General features: G+C 40.7%; 1 protein-coding gene and 1 long non-coding RNA gene across 31 annotated transcripts in view; one reads left to right on the top strand and one right to left on the bottom strand.

The window, feature by feature from the left end:
* Positions 1-23,661, bottom strand: part of ZMIZ1 (zinc finger MIZ-type containing 1) — a 341,851-nt gene that overhangs the window by 81,199 nt on the left and 236,991 nt on the right. For 3 of the 30 annotated variants that reach the window (XM_086899627.1, XM_086899628.1, XM_086899632.1), the window contains exon 1: positions 12,346-12,641. The exons of 19 other annotated variants lie outside the window; for them this stretch is intronic. In XM_086899627.1, the coding sequence (XP_086755753.1) occupies positions 12,346-12,376 (31 nt within the window). In that variant the 5' untranslated portion in view covers positions 12,377-12,641. Of the gene's footprint in view, positions 1-10,825; positions 11,078-11,410; positions 11,840-12,345; positions 12,664-23,661 lie in introns of those variants that run through there. 8 more of the 30 variants (XM_086899635.1, XM_023929333.2, XM_086899637.1 and 5 more) reach the window with 5 other exon arrangements.
* On the top strand, positions 15,190-18,077 carry LOC111931035 (uncharacterized). The gene is made up of 2 exons (XR_015289788.1): positions 15,190-15,285; positions 16,480-18,077. It is a non-coding gene; the product is annotated as an uncharacterized LOC111931035 (long non-coding RNA).

The raw sequence follows: 23,661 nt of genomic DNA, 5'->3' as shown, positions 1-23,661 counted from the left end.
ATCAATGAAATCTGCAAGAGAAGCTTCTGGAGAGAGCCACTTAGATATTTTTTCCCCCCCTTGGATCCTTTGATTCATGCAAAGCTGATCTCTAAACAGATTACAAAAACAATGAAAATACATATGGGAAAACTCAGCTGTAGTCTCCAGTTTTAGATAGTGACAACTGGTAACATTTCTTTAAAATGCCTCAGTCTGTTAACAATCGAAAGCCCTCTGAAAAAGACTTTGTAAAATTTGCCAAATACTATGAGTGAAACTGTACAACAGCTTGAAATGGCATTAATTAGAAGGGTGTTTCACGGTGGTTCCATTGTTAGAAAATTGAGAGCCACCAGCACCCTTCAGTTTAAAGGTAACAAGCACTATTTAGAGTGAGATTTTGGAAAAATTATCAGCTGTTTGACATGCTTTGTGAAGATCAACAAATACAGAGACATTTCAGTGTAAAGACAATGAATAATAAATATTACTTTCACACTAAGACATTAACTTCCATATTGCAGTCAGACAGACGTTTTGACAGTCAAAGTACTGCACAAACACAGGCACAGAAGCAAAATGTTAGGGGAAAGTGCCATTATGTAAACACTGAGAGAAGGAAGGCAGAACTGAGCTGCAGAGGGAACACTCAGGCTACTACTTAGGACTTCACTGAAACAAGAAAAGTTGAACTCTCATACACCATTGTTTTATGATCAGCCTCTGCTTCATTCAAATAAATTCTCTCATTTCAATCTGTCTTGAGTCCCTGAATCCTCATGAAATTTGTACATCCTTGAAAATGATGAGATGGCTAAAAAACCAAATGCCTATTTCAAGTGAAGTGTTTATTTTACCCATTTCTTTCACCCATTATTTTGGATGGCTTGGCCAAAGCCTGAGCGTTCACAGGCACACGTGCTCTGACTACAGGAGACATACAACTGAGAAGGAGGATGCTCAGATAAACAAACCTTCTGTTCTGGTAACAGAAACCACTGCAACTGGGAATCAACACTGAGGATTAAATAACCTAAACATTGACAGAGCTCCCATTTTTCAGTGCATCAGCTTTGCTTCACTTGACAGTAAGACAGAACACAGCAGAAAATCAGGACTGATAAATCTGGCCACTGTGGAAAGCTTCTTGTCTGACTGCACAAACTGCTTTCCTTGTTATTTACTAAAAATTTATTTATAAAAAGGCATCTGATGTCTTTGCAATCCAGCAAAATAAACCACAAGAAGTATTGAAAGAAGACATTCACTGCTGCTCATTTCTTTCACATCGTTATCACCTCTTTGCCGTGACAGTAGAAACAGCAACAGTTCAGGTACTTCCTCTTAGAACAGCTAGACAACTCTTAAAACATTAATTTCCCAGAAGGCAGAAAGAATCCCAAATTTTCATGAACAGGAATTTGCTGTCTGAGACAGGTCCTTCTCCCCTCCCTCCACTACGAAAAATTGTAATCTACTTTGCACCTTTCCAAAATGCTGTGGACAATTACATTCAGAAAGGAAAGTCATTCACGTCTGACACTCATGTCCCAAGACAAGCACAGAAAAAAAGTACCTGTCTTACTACCACAAGCATATCACTTTTGTATCTGCTAGCAACAACTGATGAGATCATTCACTGGACTGTCACAAAGTAAAAATATTAGCCATCAATGTACTCAAGCTCTTGGATCAGAAGAGACAGCCCATCTCATGACACTCACCAGGGCTGCCTGATGACAGGTTTCATTCCTACATCTCCATTTCTTCTGCTTAGTAGTGGGTGTCCTGGGAGGTTCTTGAGATTTGTGTACCAAAAACAAAGTAAAAGAAGAAATACATCTGTAGGAAGGTCAGGATTTCAGAGCATTCCAACTCAGGATTTAGTATTGAGTGCAATTTTTCTAAAAACTGTAACAGGAGTTCCTTTCTTGGGGGGATGGGTATTTGTCTATTTGTCCTCCTTACCCGAGAGACCAATTTATTCCAGCATCTATCCCAATTAAAGTCACCTCAGAAAACCTAAACTATTTTTTTTAATTAATTTAATTTATGGGGCTAATACCTGCATGCAGTTTAGCAGCAGGAACCACATTTTTTTTTACTTTGCTTGATTATGTTATATGAGAAAAGAAAAACGTAAAAAAAAAACCCTCGAAAACTGCTGTAATAAAAGAGCTTTTCCTTGCAAATGGCCACTGTGTGTTTCCCTCTATCAGTTATGTGATGAGTCTCAAACAAGGCAGCATTTTATTTGCTTCATTTTGGAATAGCATTTTATTAGCTTTATTCTCTTTCCTCACCTTGCACCGCCCTGCTGGTGGTAAGAAACTGAGTCAGCATGGCACTACTTCAGAAGCCAAAGTTGCAACACTCCTCAAAAACAAAACAAGTGTTAAAAATGTGGAGTAACTTTAAGAAATGGCTCACATACAACCACTTCACAAAGTGAGCCTCACTATGAAGTGAGGCTCAGGAATCAGGCTCAGATAAGGTGACCTGCCAAACTTGGCTACAGGCTGCATGTGACATGGTCAAACTGCCTCCTCTACTGCAAATTTCAATTTCTGTTGGATATGATACATGTAGTATCTCTCTGCTAATTAACTTGCAGTGTTAATGACCACCAGGCACTGTGTTATAATCACAGCAACACCACTAAAATGCTACAAAATTACTTTCAGCATTTCCAGAGGCAAGTGAAAATTAAATAGCAAAAGGTAAACCATCTCAAAATCTCGTACTGTCCTGTGCTCAGATTAAAGCACAAAGGTGGTAAATACGAGTAACTGCAGTGTTACTGTCCTTCCTACACTCATTCTGCAGAGGACATTCATTTCCAGAGGTGTCGGTTCAGCACCTTCTGTGAGCATTTTGTTGAGCCCAACCTCCCTCAAAGCAAGCCTGACATTCCCTCCTGACTTGTGCCAGCCCTCAGCACACACTGAGTGACTAAGGCACATAACGAAGCATCCTTATGCCCTTACTTTAAAAAGGAACAAGTTCCCACAGAAATATCTGCAGACTTTAATCTACAAGTGCAACAGAGTGGAAAAATAAAAAAGGTATCTGGGACAGAACTGAAGAGACTCCTCATAAAGATGCCAAGGAAATGAATTTTTTTCCTTCACTTGCCCTCCCCCAGTTTTAGAAGTATTAATAGGAAGTAAAAACAAAACAATCGAGTAAAACCACTTCAACCAGGTCAAATGTGTGTTGAAGTGAAGGTAAGAAACCACTTAAAGCTCTCACAGGACTATAAGCCCCTTTGACAGGTCTGATAATTTTTAAGGCTTAATTCCATTACAGTATCTGGCAGCCTGCAAGGGCACATTTTACTAACCATAGGCCACCAGGTCATAATAGATGTTGACAGAAAACATTAAAGGTTAAGTAGATGTAAGACCATAAAACATTTCAAGCTGCACAGTGCCAGCAATGTTAACTAGCAGCCATGGAGCTGTTTGAGAGGAGAAAACAATAGCTGAGTCTTGTCCCCACCTGCAGTCCCAGGGAACCCTAGCAGAATATCTGATGGCCATGCTCCCACGACATTAAAATCTTCTTGGCTGTGTCAAAGCCCAGATTTCCTATCTTACCTAAAACTCAGAGTGCAACATCAGATTAATTAAGCTGAAGAAAACATAGCCACCCAGCAGATTTCACCAGTGGAACAAACACATGAGCAGCTGTGGCTGGCAGCAGCAGCCGTGCCACAGAGGAGCAGCGGGGCTGGAGCCGAGGTCAGGCAACCTGCAAGGGCCTCTGTGCCACAGTGGAGCACTGACTTGGAAAAGGAGTGCTCAGACTCTTACTGTGATGAAGATCTAAACCAGCAGCTAAAACAATTTAGCAAGAAACAGTAATTTTGCCTTCAATACCCCACAAAACTTACTCAAGCACTGCAGTGTAACCACTGCAGGTGGCAACGCTTACTTCCAACTCCTCCTGAGAGTATTTATACAACTTATACATGCAGTTAAAACTCCAATATGTAATTTGGATTGCTCACTCTTGAGGGGTGCCTAGATACGGCAACAATGGCCATAATCACAGAGTTAATCTTATTTCAGCCACTAAATATGAAACCTAGAATGAAACCTAATATTTGACATTCCAAACTAGCGGAAAGGAAGGTAATGCATAGATCATTGCCTGCGTGCATGGAAGAGCCTTGAAAGCTGCTCTCTTCTGCATACTGTCTTTTCTACTAGGTACTATGAGAATATAAGAAATAGATCTTCTGCTTTTCCTCTTCTCTATGCAAAAGAGCTCCCCTGAATGACATCTATCTGGATTATAAATTGCCAATACCACAAACAATTAAATTAGAAGCAGTTCAATATGTAAGGGGGTGGGAGCTGACTACTGACCAAATCTGACATACAAATAGGCTGCTAATTTGTCAGCAAGCCAAAATAAATGGAATGGGCTGGCTACAGGTGCAGGTAAACGCCTCAGAAATAGACATCAATAAATCATTTAGCTCTCTATAACATTTTAGATTACAGTCATTTAGCAAGAAGGACATTTTTGCCTTTGCAACATGATTCATGAGTGATTCAAGTAACTTAAAGTCAGCACTTAAGATGAGACTTTAAAATTTCTAATTTTTCATCTCCTATAACCTACTCTTAACTTAGAAAATATTATAAACTATATCTTCTGTTTTGCTTATCACAAAGTTTAAAATCCAAGATTATGGGGTATTGAACACTAATGATCTACTCTCCAAAGTCCCAAACTCTCTCTGTGAGACAATTAATCCCTCTGATATTTTTTTGTAGATGTAGAGACAAAGAGGAAGTTTGTCAGGAGAATGTCAGGCAAGCCAGACAGCCAACATCCTCATTTTACTAGATGTGTCTATATAGCAGGATGGAAAGAGTGGGTCATCACATATTAAATGTGTTCCTTACAAGTAAAAATCACTTGGTCCTTATAATTTTCCATCTCAAGTACTTCTTCAAAAAGCCAGCCTGCGAATAACTGTTCTGTCTGCTCAAAGACCATCTGTGGGGCTGTGTATCTATCAAAATGATACAAGGTGTTGCAAACAGTAACAGACAGAAGCTTAACTGCATGTTCTAGAGAAGGTCAGTCTTGTACCGAAACCAGAAACACCAGATATAAAAGGACCATCCATGCTTCTATTTTGCAAAGATCTTAACAGTATTTTTACAAGTTGTAAAGTCATTAAGTAAAAAAAATAAAATCTTTCATTACTAAGGGACTAAGACCATATATAAACTTATATGAAAACTTGTTTCTAAGCTGATTCTACTGCACCTTTGGTCTGATAAAGCATACTTCTTGACAGACACAAATTACTTGAAGGACCTTCCAGGTAAATCAGCCAATTAAGGAATTACAGTATTTCAACCCCAAGGAATAGGTAGAAAACATATATAACCATTTGGAAAGTGGGCTGAAACAGACAATTTGTATTTGTCTATGTGCAAGACAAGATTTCTAACTCTCTTCCAGACTAACCTCTCAACTGCTCTCTTGCTAGAAAAAAAGTAGGAGTGCAAAGGTGTATAGCAACATGAAGAACCGCTGGTCATTCCCAAAAATATGGTATTTTTTTACACGCAGGACAGGAGTAGTTTTACATACAACTTCACATGATGGCCAGGCACATTGCCAAACACACATTATAAACCAGAGATAACAGCCAAATCAGGACAGAACCCCAGTTCAGTACCACAGCTCGCTAAGGTGCTCCCAAACTTATGGAAAAACACAACCAGCATGACAAAATTATGCAGAGTATCTGTCTGAGCAGGAAATTTGGAGTTAAAACTACTGACAGCAGCAAAATGAGAAGGCTGAGAAGCATCCGTAGCAGACCCTGTTACCAGAACCAGGGAGACCTACAAGCTGCTCAAGGCAGTCAAATAACAGCCTGTGATCAATAGAAGCAAATACTGCTGGCAGATCAAGCAGGATCAAGACTACATAAGCCACTGCAATCTGTATGAATAAGTAAATCATGACAGGCTCCTCTGAAAGCCATGCTGTTAGGCTGATGCTTGAAAACCTTAACTTTCTAAAACAGTTGGATAGTGTCAGTAGATAAGACAGTAAAAGTACTGTTAACACCCTTCTTTCAAGTCTGGCCTAGTATACGGATAAGTAAGTGGCACAACACTCCCTCCCCAGTATTTTTTCTTTTCCTACTACATACTAAATAAGATTGTTAATAAATGTAAATATATTAAACCACAAAATCAAATGCCAGATCAGTAAAACTGGTTACCATAGCTAACTGAGAACTGAAGAGAGTCCTGTGACAAACTCCTGTTAGTTCTCCCTGTTACCTTCTTACCTTGACCACAAAAAGGTAATCAAGAATAAGTAAAGAAGTGCCTTTTATGAGAATCCCGGTTCTTCCCATCTGCCCTAGTTCTGCTTCTACTGAAGCTCTACTCACTTCATTTGTAACTTAGGTCAGAATGATTTTGAAAATGCAGAACAGATAGTTTTAATGATAGGATGGTGAAAGAATGAACCTCTCCAGGTACTTTAACACTATTTCCAAATAGCATTCTAACAAGCTTGTATTAACCAACAATTATGGGTTCTTGTCTGCTTCCAGGATGTCAAGAGAGAGTCCAGCTTGCCTACCTCCTGAAACTCAGTTTAAGAGATGCAAGGGGCACTGAGGAGGTATAAAACCCACAAACTACTAACAACAAAATTCAGTTTGAGGATTAGAAATTTATAAACAAACATTAAGTGTTACTCATCAAAATGCTGAGAGCTGTACTTCAGTTACAATGAACAACAAGAATTAGGAGCTTAGCTGGCTGTCAGAATATTTTATTGGTACTAATAAAGATAACTGAGAACAAAATTAACTTTTTTTTTTTCTTTTTTTTTTAAATGAAATAGGTAAAACTGTCATTGGTTGCACTGGATTACTGTCAATAGAATGATTCCAAACAAGCTAAGACTCAGGATTAGTCACACATTCCAGAGGATATTTAAGAATGATTCAGGTCAAGAACTGAAGAAATGTATAGTATTTATTAGAGGTGGGCTCAGTGGCAGACTTCCACACAACTGAAGCTGTCCCAATGTCACTCAGTTTTCTTTACAACTATACTCTGTCTTGATTTTAGGCAGAACACTCTTCAAGCATCTTCCAATTAAAAATAGAAATAAAAAAAACCTCTCTGTGTTCTTTCTGGGTTTCTCTTGTTTCCTTACTGAATTGTCAGTGAAAGCCAGACTGGCTGGCTGCTTTCTCCCTGATGATGAATGGATAGGCACTCTTCCCCACGCCTTAAGAGCTATTATTGCTTTGCTTAACGTGCACTGGTGTACCTCTCACAATTAGTGATACAGCCATTTCATTTGAAGACTAGCTCATCATTTTACATGCTGGTTTAAAAGGCTTTGTTCAGTAACTTCAAATTGTTTTCAGCTACTTCTAAAATAACTGTTTTATACACCAAAAACATTGTTTTGCTTCAGCATAAGGTATACCCCACGGAATTTTGTTTCCTTCTGTTAGAAGAGCCAAATGACATTAACTTAACATATTCTTCCAAGTGTGTTAACTTTTAGTTACTTTGAATTAATTTTCTTTTCTGTTTGTTTTGGTTACTTCAAAGAAACAACCAGTAACACCACACTACAGTGAAACAGATGTCATGTCTACTGGTTTTTTTTTTCACGGAACTTTCTGGTTTCTTCTGGAAAGGCAGTACAAGGACTACAAACTCTAGGAAATTTAGCAGAAACACAGTGGGGTAATTTGTTACATGATTTTTTTTAAACCTTCTGGCTATGTCTCTGCTGTATCCTGCAAGGTACCAGAAGTAGTGACCCATCTGCTCAGCCTGCACAGCTCCCCATGTGCCCAGCAAGGCTTCTGAGACTTCAATTAGATCCCCCAGCTCTAGCATGGGTAGCTCTGAACTACACTGCAGCAATAGCTGAGCAGTGCTGGGAGGAAGCCACTTTTCCCCCCCGCTTTTTTCTCTGAGCAAAAACCTTGCTGTCCAGCTGCTTACAAGCAGTTTCATGGCAGTCTGTTAGGAGCAGCTTCTTCTGTTTGTTCTACCCAAGAGAAAACAGAAGTTCCCCTTGCCAGAGCAGCCTCAGAGGAAGGTATTTCCTGTGGCACTTTCTGTTCTCCAACTGAGAGGAATCAAACCAAAGAGCATCTTCACTGAGATCTGGAACATAATTTTAACAATATTTCACACAATAAGGTTTTAGGATTATTTGTTTTCTGCTGGTTAGCTCCATCTCTGATTAGCTCTTTTGATATTTTTTAATATAATCTACAACCTATTATTTTGTTATGAGAAAAAATAAGTTACAATTGTGCCATCCCGCAGAGTGACAGCTTCCTGATGGCTTCACTCTAATGATTTTTTGCTCACTGTTGATCAGCAATATCTCTTTTACTGGTGTAATGGTCATGAGAAAGCAGCCTTGCATTGTCACAGTGACAACTGAGGATAACGTGGGAACTTCTGTGTCCTCAGCTTACCTCGTGACATAGAAAAACACTATTCTCTTGTCTTAGTTACACATCTTGTAATTGCAGGGGCTTGGGGCATTGGATTCAGAGACTCTCTTGAACTAATTGCTAACTCTTAGAGGAACAGCAAGCCTGTTTTGGCGGACTAGTCCCTCTAAACTATCTCACTGTAGTTAATACAGCTCCTGTTACTACAACAACAAATTGTTTATTCATTGAGCTCAAGTATCTTCTATTTTTCTCTCATTGCTGGTTTGCATGCTCTGCTTCTTTGCTTTGTAACCAAAAGCTGTCCTCTGTCCAGTACACGTAGACAAACTTTCTTGGATGTTCCTGGAGCATCCATCCAGCATAAGGACTAAATGTCACTTTCAGCACAAGTAATACCACAGAGCACGTGTTGCACTGAAATATGAACATGGCAACACTCCAGCCAGCATCACAGACACATTGACAGGCACAGCTTTGACATTTGTACCCATTCTACTACGACCTACACAACATCAAAGGCTTATGACTATGTTTTAAACCTCACTTATGATCAGTCTTTTCAATTTGCTAACATGAAACTCTTCCTTGCTCATTCAGATGACTTTTTTACCAATGAAACTTCATTGCATTTGCAGACGTATTTCCCCAGGGATTTTCTGGCGCCTCCTCCGGAAGGGGGTAAAGGTGGGGTGTGTGGGAATCAAATCAATGTTAAGTACTGTTTTAAATCAAACTTTGACCATAAATTTGATATTGAGCCTTTGGTAACGCTCTTCTGTTCACCTACACATTACTGACTGAGGTCTTCTGAAATAAATTTACATAAACCCAAACTTTTGTTCACATGTTGTACTGGCACTTTCGCTGCCACCTCAACTTAAATGCTAAGCAAAAAGAGGAACAAAATTCTGCTAAGCAGATTGGTGACAGCATGGAAAGACATGCTTCTGGTGAACTCAGAGGAGCTTCCACGTTTATGCATGATTAGATGCTGATAATTACTTTATTACCAATAGAAATGTAATAAACTTCTAACTTGAATAAAAACTACAGGAAACATTAGGCAACATAGAACAATTTTAGCTGGATCTTAGTTTTATGTACTTCCATTTCCAAGTAGTACTTCAGTCACACTAATTGCTTTTCTTAGGTCACCCCAGCCTAATGACCTGGTTAGCTTAACCTGGGACTTCTTGAAAGAAACTGTCTCCTCAATAACTTCTCATTCCAAAGTCTACAGATCTGCAGAATGAACATTATCTTCTATAGTACTGTGAGCCAAGGTAAGTTGTCATAAGTGTGGGTTCCATTTAACCAGTTCACTCCATGAGATGTCTACAGAGAGAGTGTTTATTTCATCGAAAGATGACAGATAGTAGGGGGTTTCCACCAGATCTTATAATGGGCTCACCTGAACTCAGGACAAGAAGTTTCTATGACTGAAGTTACAATTTGTTTTGACAGTGACTTTAGAGGACCCAGAATCACTGATGCTACTTTATGCAAAGTCTACTTTACCTTACACAGTGATTTTACAGATTCAAAGAGCTGTTATCTACATTAGCAACCTCTCTTCCCCCAAACAGACCGTGCTGTCAATGTCTGCATTGCAAACACTGAAGCTGCACAGATCCTTCACATTTTGTTTTTGGTGTACATCGATATATGCTATTTTATTCAGTTCTTGGATACTATCTGCATTAAGCCAACTAACTAAACTGAACAACAAAACCAACTTCCTGAATTCCAGTCTGGCATCACTAGTTTGAAACTTCCTCAAAACTCCTTAAATCATATGCAAATTAAATAACCTTTTAAGTTTTTACACAGGAAAAGACTAAACAAGACACTTGTTACTACTAAACATAGGGGGCAAAAAACTTGTCAACTGGAATACTCGAGACTGTCATCGATACTAATACCACTTTGAGATCTTCTATGAAACCACTTGCCACAGATGCGAGTTCTGCACGGCAAGGTCTTTATAAAGACAGCAAAAATGAAATGGTGGCAGCAGTATTGTCACTGCTGTTTGCAGAACAGCCTGTCACGTTCTGACAGTGCCAGACAGGCTAAAGTTGCGGGAAAGGCCAGCGATAATCGGAGCTGCCTTTCGGTTTCATGCCTGCGGATGCGGCCAGCAGCTGGCTGGGAACGGCGGGAGCCCCGCGCGGTGCCCGGGCAGGGCAGAGCCCGCTGCCATCGCTGCCAGCCGCTCCCACAATGCACCCGCTCCCGCACACCGGCACATCGCTCAGGGCCCTGCGCACTCCCGGGCTCTGCTGCGGCCAGCGCGCTCCGGCCGCGGCCCCGCTCCGCACGCACGGCCCCCGCCCCCCGGAACCAACTTACCCCCGAGTTACATCCCGCTCAGCGGGCTGCCTCTGCCGCCCCGCCTCGGCGCGCCTGCCTCCGCTGCTGCGGAGAGGCCACATATGTCTGCAAACACTTCTAGGCAGAAACCAGCCAGTGCAGAACAAAGACAGCCGGGGTTGCCTTCATCTCAGCACAAGGCAGCCAGTAGCTATTTTCAAGCTTGTTCGCTCTCCCCCTCTGAGGGCACCCTGCTCTGTTTCTCCCTCTCTCTCTCTCTCCTCTTTGCCTGTCCAGCTACTGCACAACACACATCAATTATTCATCGCTTGTCTCCCGGTTTCCAGGCAAAACCAATCACAGATGGAGTCTTGCTAATGGGCTCATGCCGTACTTGCCAACAGGCTATTTGTGCTCAAGCTACAACCCTCTAGAGACAATAAAGAGAATCAGGTTAAGCTTTAAAACTTCACACGTACGCGAACAGACCTGAAACGGCGATAGACATGTAAGCATCCCTATGACATTGCTTAGGAGCGCGTCTTCGGCACGCAGCATGGCAGAAGGCTGCTGTAAATCTTCCGAAAGGCTTTTAAGAAAATCAAACACTCAGAAAAATCTCACCTCAGCTGCATGTTACTGATATTGATGGTTCTCTTTTCTGTCTCTACTGATCCATGTCTTGCTTTCCCATTACACAGAGAGGTACGTCCTTCTCTCATTCTGGTGCACACACACACACACACACACACACACACACGCAGCCACAGTCACTTTGCCAGAAGGAAGAGAGAGAAAGAGAGGAGGGGAAAAAAAAAAAAAAAAAACCACCCAGGCAGCTCACATTTCAAACTTGCAAGGAGGGGTGGTGCTTAAAACGCTAGGACAAAGCCTCTGTCTCTGGCACCCAGCCAAAATACTAAAATAAATCCCCTCGATCAATTAATTGGAAGCAACACTTGTTCGAGCCCGCGTAACAAACCATTAAGGGCACCGGGGCTGAAAAGTCTCGAGATTTGGGAAATCTTATACCCTCGCTTCCCCCCTACCCTGTTTGCTGAATGCTTTTGACGAAATCCATCAAACTAGTCATGCTAATTAGCGTCCAGGGCAGCCTCGGCGGCGGAGCAGCGCCCGGGGCGGGCGGCCCCCGCGGCCGGGAGTTTCCTTCCGGACCGGCCGCCGCCCCGCGCCGGCCGGGAGGTACCGGCGGGCCGGGGGGGGAGGTACCGGCGGGCCGGGGGGGGAGGCACCGGCGGGCCGGGCGGGAGGCACCGGCGGGCCGGGCGGGGGGTACCGGAGGGCCGGGGGGGGAGGCACCGGCGGGCCGGGCCGGAGGTACCGGGGGCCGGCCGGGGAGGTCGCTGGAGCGGCGGCGCTGACTGCGGGCCCCAGGGCGCCCCAGCGCTCCCGCTCGGCGGAACGACGGGCGCCGTCCCTCCGCCGCCGGGGGAAACTGAGGCAGGCGGGCGGGGGCTGCCACCGGAACTGCTGTCACCTGCGGGACAGCCTGGCCCGGACAGGTCCCTTGGGCTGTGCTTGCGGGTTACGGTATTCACCTTTGCCGGCCGCGCACCGCTCCCAGGACATCACCCGTTCCCACGCCACTGCCTGCTCAGGGCTGCCCGTGGAAGAGTTTTAAGCATGTCCAGCTGTGCCTGCGGTGGTCAGCGTTTCAACTGACAGTGCCGAAGGGGGAAAAAAATAAAGCAACAAACGATCGACCCCCAGGAAGCTAACGTGACAATTCTTTGCTGCCTCTCAAAGGCAGAACTGGCAGTTTAAGTTGTGGCCAGCCGAGCACCAGCCTTTTCCTGCCACCCTCCTGGGTGCAGAGCCACTTCCTTCCCCGCACAACCTGCACAAAGGCACCTCCACCTCTTAAAGGCGCACCCGGCCCTCTGGCAGTGAAGCAGCCGGCAGGTTCCAGCGAGAAACAAACAAAACACAACAATAAAAACAGGAGGACTTGAAAAAAAATACTGTCTCTCCAGCAAAATTCCTTGCAGTGAAAAAAATGGCCCCAGCTTCCCTTGCCATGCTTACAGTCACTTAACTGTGCTTCCCAAACACCTTAGCAGAGAGTCGGCAACATGACAGATTGGAGCAGCAAACTATCAGAGATATCAAAGAGCAGCTCTTCTCTGAAAAATGATTCCACAAAAAAGCATTGTCAGATTTCATGTTCTTTTTTTTTTTTTTTCCCCCAGGGAATCCACTGCAAACAGGTAAGAGTTATGCCTGCTCCCACTTAACTTCCACTCCTGATGTAGGATCTCAAGGTCAGTCTGTCAGACAGGGTTATTGCTTTCTCTCCCACAGCCATCAGACCAAGTAGAACTGCAAAGCAAACTCTCCAGACTTTGTGCAATCTCAGAGCTGCACAAGTGTGGCTGAAGGAACACCTCACAACAACACAGCTGCTACAGGAGCTTCAGGACTCAGAGCTGGACCAGCATCCATAGCAGACAGTCTGTACAGCCTGGGCAACTCAGACATGCAAGGTGTACCCATGGGGCTGCTGGAACAAACTCTTACACTAAATGTAGTTTCCATTGCAGCTGGTCAAACTTCAGATTCAGCCACATGCAGGAAAAGTGAAGACCCTTACATGTTTTTTTTCATTGCCTTTCAGAGTGGAGCGATGCTTTAAGGAGGTATAAATTACACAGCTAGACTGGCAGAAGAGATATAGGAAGCACAAGTTTCAGGGGACGGTCAAAGCAATGAAAAGCATGTCAATAATCCAAAACAAGGACCAAACTGCCTTACTAATGTAAGTGCACTGAGTTCAGACTCAGTGGATGTGAATGAAATTAGTAATTGCTCTAACGCTACATGAATTCTTGATAGAATGAACATTTCTGTGCTTGTTTCAAGTTTTACTGCATTTAAGGTGTTTTCACACAATTCATAAGATATCATGGTGTTTTTTTGTAGTTTGAAAAAACACATAAAGCAGCAACAGGAATGTATCAGGTGATCACGAGGTCCCAGATACTGAGACTGGTTCCTTCCTCATACAAGCCCAAATTAAGTTATTTTCTGAGGGTGAAAAGTAATTTTATTTTTTTCTGTATAGAAAACACATTCCCAAGCATGCTGGTTTTTTCTCTACCTACCATCATAAGTAGTATCTCTCTGCAATTAAATTGCTCTCTCTAGTGTAACAGTCTAAGTTTCTCTTTTAAACCTGCCTGTCTTTTCAGAGGAAGTGGTTTACAGTAGACAAATCACTTATCTAAAAATTATGTACTTACTTCTCCTTTGACAAATCTTCAGCAGGTTTCTAATCCCACCCTGCCACTTGAAATATCACTTTCTGTGATGACATTTGAGTCACAGTTGTCAGAAGCATCAGGCTCTGTAGTCAAATGGATTAAATCACACTTCATAGCATGCAGTATTTTGAAGAAGGAGTGGTTTATCATTTGTAGAAATTAATCATAACAGTTTTTTCTCTAGGGCAAATTCCCAATCATTTTTAAAGATTACTATGTTTAAGCCCCTCTGACAGCAGTATGTCAAATTACATCACAAGGAAGGTTATTTTCAGGCAATGATAACTATGAACACAACTCACTTAAGACACGTACTACTGGGAGAAGTGGGTCTGTACTGGGAAGCACCTTTTTTTTTATGTGGGGATGGGAGAACAGGCTCTTTGGCTGTGCTTTGTGTGGCTCTGTTGAGGCCCCAGGGATCCCACTGTCTGGGGGTGTGCCTGCTGCTGGCTCTTGTCCCAGCTCAGCCTCACAGGGGAGGGGGAAACAGGTCAGAACTCAAACATCTTTGAGTTCTACAGGAAGGGAAAGAGGAGACACTTACTTGGACCACCTCTAGCTGATTAAGGAGAAGAGTTGGAAGATTTTCAGAGAAGTCCTGTTTATCTCAAAGCAGGAGGCAACATTTGTCTGTTTAGCACAGACAGTCGGTGCAAAACAGTATTACAGACAAAATTTCTAAATCTCAATCCTGTCAGTCACTGCTTGGCACAGGATCAAACCATGTTCTTATGGTACTGCTCATTGCTCACCATGCCAAGATACCTCTCCAAAGGTGTGTATTTTTAAGAAGTCAGAAGCCTGTCCTTAAGTTGAGATGATGCAATAGACATGCCCATGGAACACCAATTTTTCATGGTGAACAAGCTAATGATGTGAACAACTTTCGTATGTTCAGGTGCTTTTGACTGCTCAACATGAACAGCATGATGCGTGTCTTCAACTGCTTCAAGTGAGGTAGCCTTTGGACATAATTCTCACTTCTCTTCTGCTTATGCCCCTCTTCAGTGATATGCAAATAGATCAACACCTGTAATAAAGATGCAATCACCAACAGTGAAAGAAGGAGAGGCTGCAGAGGGGTGGAGAACAAATCACCCATTTGGATACTTCAGTATCAAGCAGACTGTACACAGAGGGACAGCATCATGTTCTGCTAGAATATCATTGTCAGAGTTATGCTGAGAAAAGAGCAGAGAAAGAAAGCATAAATGGGTAAGGAAAAACTCTTCAAGTAGCTGTAATAGCAGTTATTGCCCACTGACTCATAATATAATCCTTTAGCAATGCAAATTTTCTATGACCAAAGATTTAAAGGTTTATCTCGGGGACCAATCTTTATTCATCCGAGTTTTGCTGCACTGCTGAACACAGCAGGGTAGTTCCTTACAATATTTGTCTAGAGCAGGTTATTTGCCCAAGAATTAGTTCCCTTGATATGTATATATTTTACTGTTGATTCAAAGGATTCAAAAATCTCTTTAGAAGGCTTACAATTACATAGTTGAAATACACAGAATACATGGATCAGTGGCCTTGTCGATTTTTCCTAATGTTTCACAGTAGGTTGAATCAGTTGAAGCTGTCATAAATCTAAGGGCTGCATCCCAGTAAAAAACCAACCATGTATTTGAAAAAACAAAAATTGAAATCCTCTGACTGTGCATCAAGTGTCTTTCATGCATAACCCATTTTTACATAATCAAATAAACTCCTTCTAAAGAGAGGTGTGGAAGGAAAACCCAGTATTTAAAAGTAAAGTAAAAGGAGACCCTTTCACACGGTTTTGTCCTATCCTGTTTGAGATTACTACATTGCAAAGAATTTTATGACTAAAGTACATACCCTTTGGTCCCCCTCTGCATTAGGGTTTATAAAGCAAAGGTAGGGAAGTTACAAAAGGTAGGGTTTTTTTCCTGCTGCCCATGACCACTGTTTGCTTGTAGCCCTTGGTAACTAAATGTTTTGATGAAGCCTCTGATCTGAACCTGGAACCACCAAATGCTGTTTTGGAAGCACACAGCAATTGGGCCAGAACATTCAAAATCTTCTGAAAGACACACCCTATTTAACTTTCAAGACCATGGAAATGCTCATGTTCTTGTTACCCCATTACAAAACAATACTCCTTCAACTCTCAGCAAAGGCTCAGGATAGACCTTTGGGCACCCTGATGAACACCTCTGTCAATTGCCAAAATATCTGGAAAAGGAGACCTTAAGTCCATCTAATAATGTTGCAATTTTCTAATCTCTATTTCCTTCATTCTTTCTTTTGATTTAATGCCTTTACCATGTGCAGAAAAACAAGATGATCTATAAAATTACAGTGCAATAAAACCACTCAGAAATACACATTGAAGCCATTCACTGTTTGTATCTTTGGTTCTCTTCACATCTATACTTTCAGGCAAAACTGCGAAGCAAAAGTAACCGAAGCATGCAGAAATACAGGACAAAGTACAGGAAGGAAAAATCACACCTGTGATGAAGTGTGGCAGTCAGAAGAGAGGCTTTACAGGCCTAAGGGATCACTGTAGTGATGGCCTCAGCTCAGAGTTGTCCCCAGCACTATCTCAACCACAGCAGAGCCACTGCAGCTGTGCCCTCACAACCTGACTTGTTCTTCGGGCAATTTTAAAGACAGATGTAACATACCCCACCTGTGATGCTCTGCTCTTATTTTAATGTATCTATTTTGCTACAAATGCTAATGTATGTTTTAAAATCTGCTTTTAATTACATTGGAGCTTCATTGTTTTTCTAACTTTTGAATGTTTCTAGTGGAATTCCTTGGTAAACTGGTGCATGGCAAAAATGGCTTTCAGTGCCTCTTCTGGCATCTGGGCTAGAGCTCATGACATTTCTAGAAAATCAGAAAGAAATCAGAATTAACTGAAGTCCTTTCCATTCAACATTCATTTTTTCAGCATGATCAAGTGGATTTCTAAAACATCCATATTTTCACTAAGTTTTGATAAAATATTTCTATACCACATCTTGTAAGCTGCTTGATTGTCCTCATGTAGTTTAGACATTTTTAACCTTCTGCCACTTTGGGGGAATATCTGATGAACAGTTCTTTAGATTTCAAACAAATCTTTCAGCACCTGTATGTTCTGCAAAATACTAAAAACTTTGTTATAACAAAGCAAGACTTTCAAATGCAACGAGGACTATTACCTCTCTAGGAAAGTTTTAGTATGCACTTCAAGAAAACATTTTTTCTTCTGCATTTCAAGATGGTTAAGAATATATTCTCCCTAAAAAAACTTGGTTTTATTGAGCATATAGGAGAAGCCCCACCTCTGGCAAGCTGTGGGTTAATTAGAGCTAAGCTTTCTCTCTCCCTGATTAATTGTTCAAGGGGATAAGGAGGCAGCTCTGAAGACAGCAACTTAATCAGGTCTCAGTGAAAGAAGATAGAAAACTATCAGAATAGCATCTTGTGAGGCAATGTAGAACTAATGGGATGCAAAAGGGTAAATGAAACTGAAGCTTGGGAAGTAGAAGCCCTGCTAGGGCTCCTGAACACTTCTTGGCATTGTAAATCCAGTCTAAACTGTTTTGACTCTTCACAATTATTTTCCAGAAATCTAAATTGCATTAATATTCCTCATTAAGATCTCAAAAGAATAAGCCCTCCACGAATAGTCAATCCCAGTGACTTTTTTATTTTATCTTTTCTTTCTAAGCCTTCACATCCAGTTGACACTTCATATGCCAGCCCCATCACAGCAGTGTGAGGAGCTGCTGCTCTGGTTTCCTGGCTCAGCTGGAGATGTCTTCCCCCCCTGCATGAGAACCCCTGCATGGGACATAAATGCAGTAAGAGGAGATGTAGAGAAGATATATCCTTCATCACCCTCACTCTTTACGTTCTATACATTGAAAAGTTCATAACAGAACTTTTTCTCTGTGCTATGAGTGAATTGTGAGAGTCTGAAAATGAGAAAGTTGAGATGCCCTCATTTTTTATGTTGTGGGTTTTTTTTTAGTTTTTAAAAACTCTATGAAAGCAACATGGAATGTCACTTTCTTCAAATCAGTTGTGGAGTGTAGAAAACCATTGAAAGTGCACTCAGATGTTTCATGACACCATATCAAACATATATAATATATAATAATCAGATAGATAAAAGTCCAAAGTTACAAATTAAAAAAAGAGTTACAAATTGGTGGCTATGCATCACTGTCTTGGAAAGCTTCCATTCTGGAATACAAAGACATTAATCATTTGGAGGCCAGCTCATGCTTCTAGCCTTGTATTTAAACAACCCCATGTACCACCATCATACACTTTTTGTATCAATCTGCCAGAAAGCCATACAGAGTTATTTTTAGAGGACTATGAGATAAAGTACAGTTCAGCTTGCTAAGTAGCCTAATAAGGCAAAATGCTCTTGGTGAAGACCAAATGCAGTCACTGTCACTCTTTCCCTCATACCCTAATCAATTTCTATGAGCATCTCTTCATTTTTCCCACTTACTGAGGATTACTGTGTTAGCAACAGGATAGAACTATAGGGAGAGAGGTATTCTTTATTGTTTTCTTGGTTTTGATAATCAGAGTGATTAAAGAAAAAATGGAATGGTCTGAAAAGAAAGTGACTTTACTCAGAGTTAAAGAAACCTCCTAGCAGACAATCATTTTAAGAGAAACAGCAGCTTAACATCAAGTTTTGCTTTCAGAAACTGACAAACTCGGCTCTCAGTCAACTCCAAATACTTCGAGCCTCAAAGCTTCAAAGCAGATACAAAGGACCCTCAGAGAGTATCGGTATGCTTAAATACTAACAAGAATCTTAAAACGAAAAAAGTTCCCAAATCTACACTCTGAGTTACTTATGCTCTGAGAAAAATACTCATTTTGACATGTTAATGCTAGGAGGAGGGTGATGGTTAATGCTGGAGGGGGGTGATTCTGTAGCAATTTATGAGAACAGGATTAAACCCAGCAATTAACACATGTTTCTATCTTTAGTAATTATTCATATACCTGTTCAGCTGATTATAAGTCATAGCTCCAGGCTGTCTGCCTGCACTGCTAGGACACAGACAGCAACCTTTGCTAAATTGACTCCACTGGCTAGGCTCATGCTGCAGGAGCTGTTTTCAAGGACAGATGTACAATGTTATATGGGTAAAGAGAGGAGCAAATTAAAGATGGGTGTTCTGTCAGGAAAAGGACTGAAGAACTTGTGTCAGCATTTCTCTACATTAATAGGCCCTTAGATTTTTAACCCTTCACTACCTATTACTTAGATTTAAGAAGAACGTTCCTTATTATATAGATAGCATAACTGCATCTTCTCAAACAAAACAATGAAAATACAATAGTTAAGAACAAAATACAAGGGCATGCAAGATAAATAACCATATACCTACATATAGATAAAGAGGGATACCATTAAGAGCAGTGAATCCTTCTTAAACTGTGAGACATTTTAAAGCAGCATAGCTTGTGGGTTAAACAAGCTGAATACAGTAGAACATGAAGTTACCAAAACATATTATAACCACATGAAAGTATCACTCACTTTGGGACCACCAATATATACCTGGCACATTCCTACCAAATAGCTACACTCACATTTTTTCTTTTTTCTTTTTACCATCTTCTGTATATTTGCCTCTAAAACAGTCTATATATTTCTTTACAGGAAGCTGAAAGTCTTCTAGGCCTGAGAAATATTTAGCAGTAGAATCAGGGAGGACAGCCCTGCTGCCAGTTCCTACCAAGCACAGACAGCTCATACTACTGGCAAGAGGTTATGCCCTTATTGGGCTCTCACTGAAATTAAATTTACAATTGAGGGTTTATGTGATACCACTTAAAGAGGGCTTCTGGCATGCATATAAACACATCCTATTTTATTGGAGGATTTCTAGCATAGATCTAGCCCACTTTGAGTCTAAGAGCAAGTCTACACCTTGGAATGTTCACACTTCAAGATTTTCTAATAACTACATCCATCTGTTAAATAATTTACATTTTGATAGAATATGAAGCAATAGTATAGCAACAAAAATATACATTTCCATAATCTGGAAAATATCCAACAGTATTTAACACTGTTTCTTACTTCTCTCCTGCAACATGACATGGAGAGTTTCACAAAAGTTGTGCTTTTATAATGTACAGGTACCAGAACAGAATCTTGTCCCAAGAGGCACTTCAAAATAGCATGATCAAGTCTAGAATCCTTTCCCTGTGAGTAACAGGAACTATCCTCTTTTTAATCAATATGCAGCAGTTGAGTCTCTCTGTCCACTGCTACCTTAGTGGGCTGACTGTCAAAAGACTGAGTGCTAAGGCTTAAATATTTCACAGCTGAAGCTTTAAAATGGGAAGTTTGATGGTGAGCTATTTTTAATGAAGCCTTCAAAGTAAAATCAGGAATATTTTGCATGTTTCCTTAGGCCATAAATGTGGCTTTACTTTTTGTTTCATATTTAAATCCACTCTTAAGTAAACATTACAGCTGAACATATTCTTTGGAGGCTTAACCAGACAACTGTATTTGAATCACTTAATTTCTTTTAATTACTTAAAGTACTTTGAGAACACATACTCAAGTATCTCCTCTAACTACAAAAACTGAAGTGAAAGTTCAGGTGCAGTGAGACCAGCTTAAATGAGAGTACAACTTGGAGAAGATGAGAAAATAAAATTGTGGGTACTTCAATTTCAGAAAGCATAATTTGGTCTGATTTTCTGAAAATGCTAAATCTTTTGCTGCTAGAAGTTAAGCATCTTTAACAGATTTTCAGTTCAGCACATCCAAGAACTGAGAAACCACAAGTCATTACCACAGCTTTTAACTTTTGGCCAAACAGTCAATGTCAACTCTCCAAACTATTTACTGACTACTGCACCTTTATAATCAACATCTTGAATTGAATTGAAAAAATCTTGAATTGAAAAAAGTGCTGGCAGGTTATTTAAGTGAGGCTTAACACACTTTAGTGTTACTCTGTAGGCCACTTATCTGGGCCTGGAAGACATGCTTTTGGAAAAATTCTGTGTGGGCTTTAACATTTAAACTCATGTTAAAAATTGTCTTGAAGGAGATGTAATATACTTTCATACCTGCAAAGAAAAGCTAGCAGAGTGAAAGCAAATTGTTTTTACTGAAGTTAAAGTGAATAAAGTTATGAAAGTTACATTTCTTTTTGCTTTAGGCAAGGCAATATTAGACATATTTACAGAAATCAACATAAATAGAAAAAAATTCCGCTTTTGCTTTAAGATGATTTCTGTGATTCTTAGAAATGACAAACCTTCACGAGGCAGGGACTTTCCAAAAGGAAAGATGAAACTTCTGCAGTGCCTCAGATCTCATCAAAACCATCTCTATTTTCTCATGTATAGGATGTCCTCTCCAAATTGCCTTTCTCTTGCTTTGAATCACCTTTACCTCTCTGAAGACATTCTTCTGGGTGAAGGCCTGTGATTTTAATATTTATAGCCCTGGCAAAATTAAGGGTTTATATTCTAGTACTCTCATCTGCTACATCTTTCTGGGGTTTAATGGTAGCTCTTATCTCTACTGAAGGAGCCAAGTTTAGTGACCTGAGTCTCCTCACTTCAATCAGATCAGAATCACAGGGGTCTGCCATAAACTCCTGTATCAAAGTCAGACAGGGGGAAACGGAAGTCAGTTTTACAAAGCCAGAGCAAAGAAGTTAATGAGTAACTTTCAATACCACTCCTCAACAGCTTCCTCATTTAGTAGATAGAAATGACTATTTCAGCAAGCTGAGAAGATTTATATGCCTTCTAACTCTCTTAGAAATCTTGTCATCCTCCTGGGACTGAGGGGGAGAGAGAGGCAAAGATAAAATCAGTTTGTAATTTTTTTTACACTGATGCAAAGGGGCAGATGGGAGACAGATAACCCTAGTTTCTCAATAACCCTCAATATATCACTTCCGTGCTCCTATTCCCATTTCAGCACATGCCACTGACTGCAAACCATCTCCTGCTACACTATAAGCAAACAATTTCAAGTGTACAGCACAGTTTTATTCTTCTACACAAGAAAAACAGACTGTTTCTTAGGTTTTCTATGAAAACAAGAAGGATTCACTTCATTTTTGTTAGCAATTCCTCTACAGAAAAGACTTTAAGGAGTAGTCTACATGAGTGTAGGTGATTACTCTTGCTTCAGTTTTCTTATTGGCTTCCAGGGAATGTCATATACAGTAACATTTCTCACCCAGTGATGCCTATTGGCCTGTACTGTCTCCATTGGTCTCTGGATGAGAAAAAAAAATACACATACACACACATACTTGGTTTGTTTTTTTTCTGTTGCAGCTTCGTTTACATTACTGAATACTTTTTCCAAAATAAAGTAATAGAGCAATCAAGAAAAAAAGCCCTATGCATTTAAATTTAAATTTGGAGTTATTTAAAAGCAAAAGCAGCAGACCCATGCAAGTAGTTTCGATACTCGTGGAATAAACATGCAAATTCTGTCACTCTGTGATAAGAAATAAAGAAAGCCAAACCATGGATCAAATCAACATTTTGTTTTAAGTATCACCAGTGCTACAGGGAGAGGTCAACTGAACTGAAGATGTATGGGGGTCCAGTGCAGGTGACTTTCTTATGACTAATCACTGGAGCAACACTACTGCCCAGAGACACAAGGAGGATTAGAATTCTATCATAACAGAAATGATCAGTACTATTTGTTAACTTTTAGTTTTAAAAGTACAACTAAATTCTTAAGACTATGACACTGCTTTATACAACAGCAAGAATAATTCATGGGCATAAAAAAAGGGGCCTGAATCCCTACAGAATGCCACAGGAGGCAAGTAACCATCTCAAATCTACTAAAATGTGTAACACAATTTACATGATTCTGATAAAATATTTATATTGCTTTCAGACAAAGTATTGACTGAGATATCTCATTTCATCAAAAACATGAAAACATTCTCTAAACAATTACATCAGATTAAAGAGCTGATATTTAAGCAACAATGCTTCTTCAGGGTACCTATCCTGAAGACAGAGGAATGCAAAGGTAAGGAAAAAAAAACCTGTGAGAAGATATCACTTGTGTAGTGTGCATAACATTACTGAAGATGACTGTGTCAATCAGCTGCAATGCAAGCCAGCAAGGAAGCTCAAACACAGAGTGTAAATCTGAAGGAAAATCCATATATTCTTTTAACTACCAGAGCAGAAAGTGGTGTCTTTGGGAGGAGCAACCAAGGCAGGAGGAGCAGCCACCCCTGTATTGCCTTCTGGGAGGGAGCAGCAAGGAGAAGGAACAGCTTTTGAGACTGAGGTGTGCTTTGGGGAGGCAGTCACACTGGGGATTCCTCCAAATTAGACCAAATTCTCCCAAGCAACCTGGCACACTTTCCTTTCTGCACTTATAAAAGGAAAAAAGACAGAGACATAGAAAAGAAGGCATTTTTGCCCAGTATTTTATGAAATAAAAGCAGTCCCCAACCCCAGATACAATTGGTTTTATTTACAAAGACAGTAAACAGAGAGATGAAAAAGGAAAGAAGTCACTGTCGCCACTTGAGCCCTGTTTGGGAGGAATTCAACACATTAATGTAATCG

The sequence above is a fragment of the Cyanistes caeruleus genome, chromosome 8 (assembly GCF_971803275.1).
Source record: "Cyanistes caeruleus chromosome 8, bCyaCae1.hap1.1, whole genome shotgun sequence".
Taxonomy (NCBI): domain Eukaryota; kingdom Metazoa; phylum Chordata; class Aves; order Passeriformes; family Paridae; genus Cyanistes; species Cyanistes caeruleus.
The sequence above is the reverse complement of the archived record's forward strand: the minus strand, read 5'-3'. Positions and strand labels throughout refer to the sequence as shown.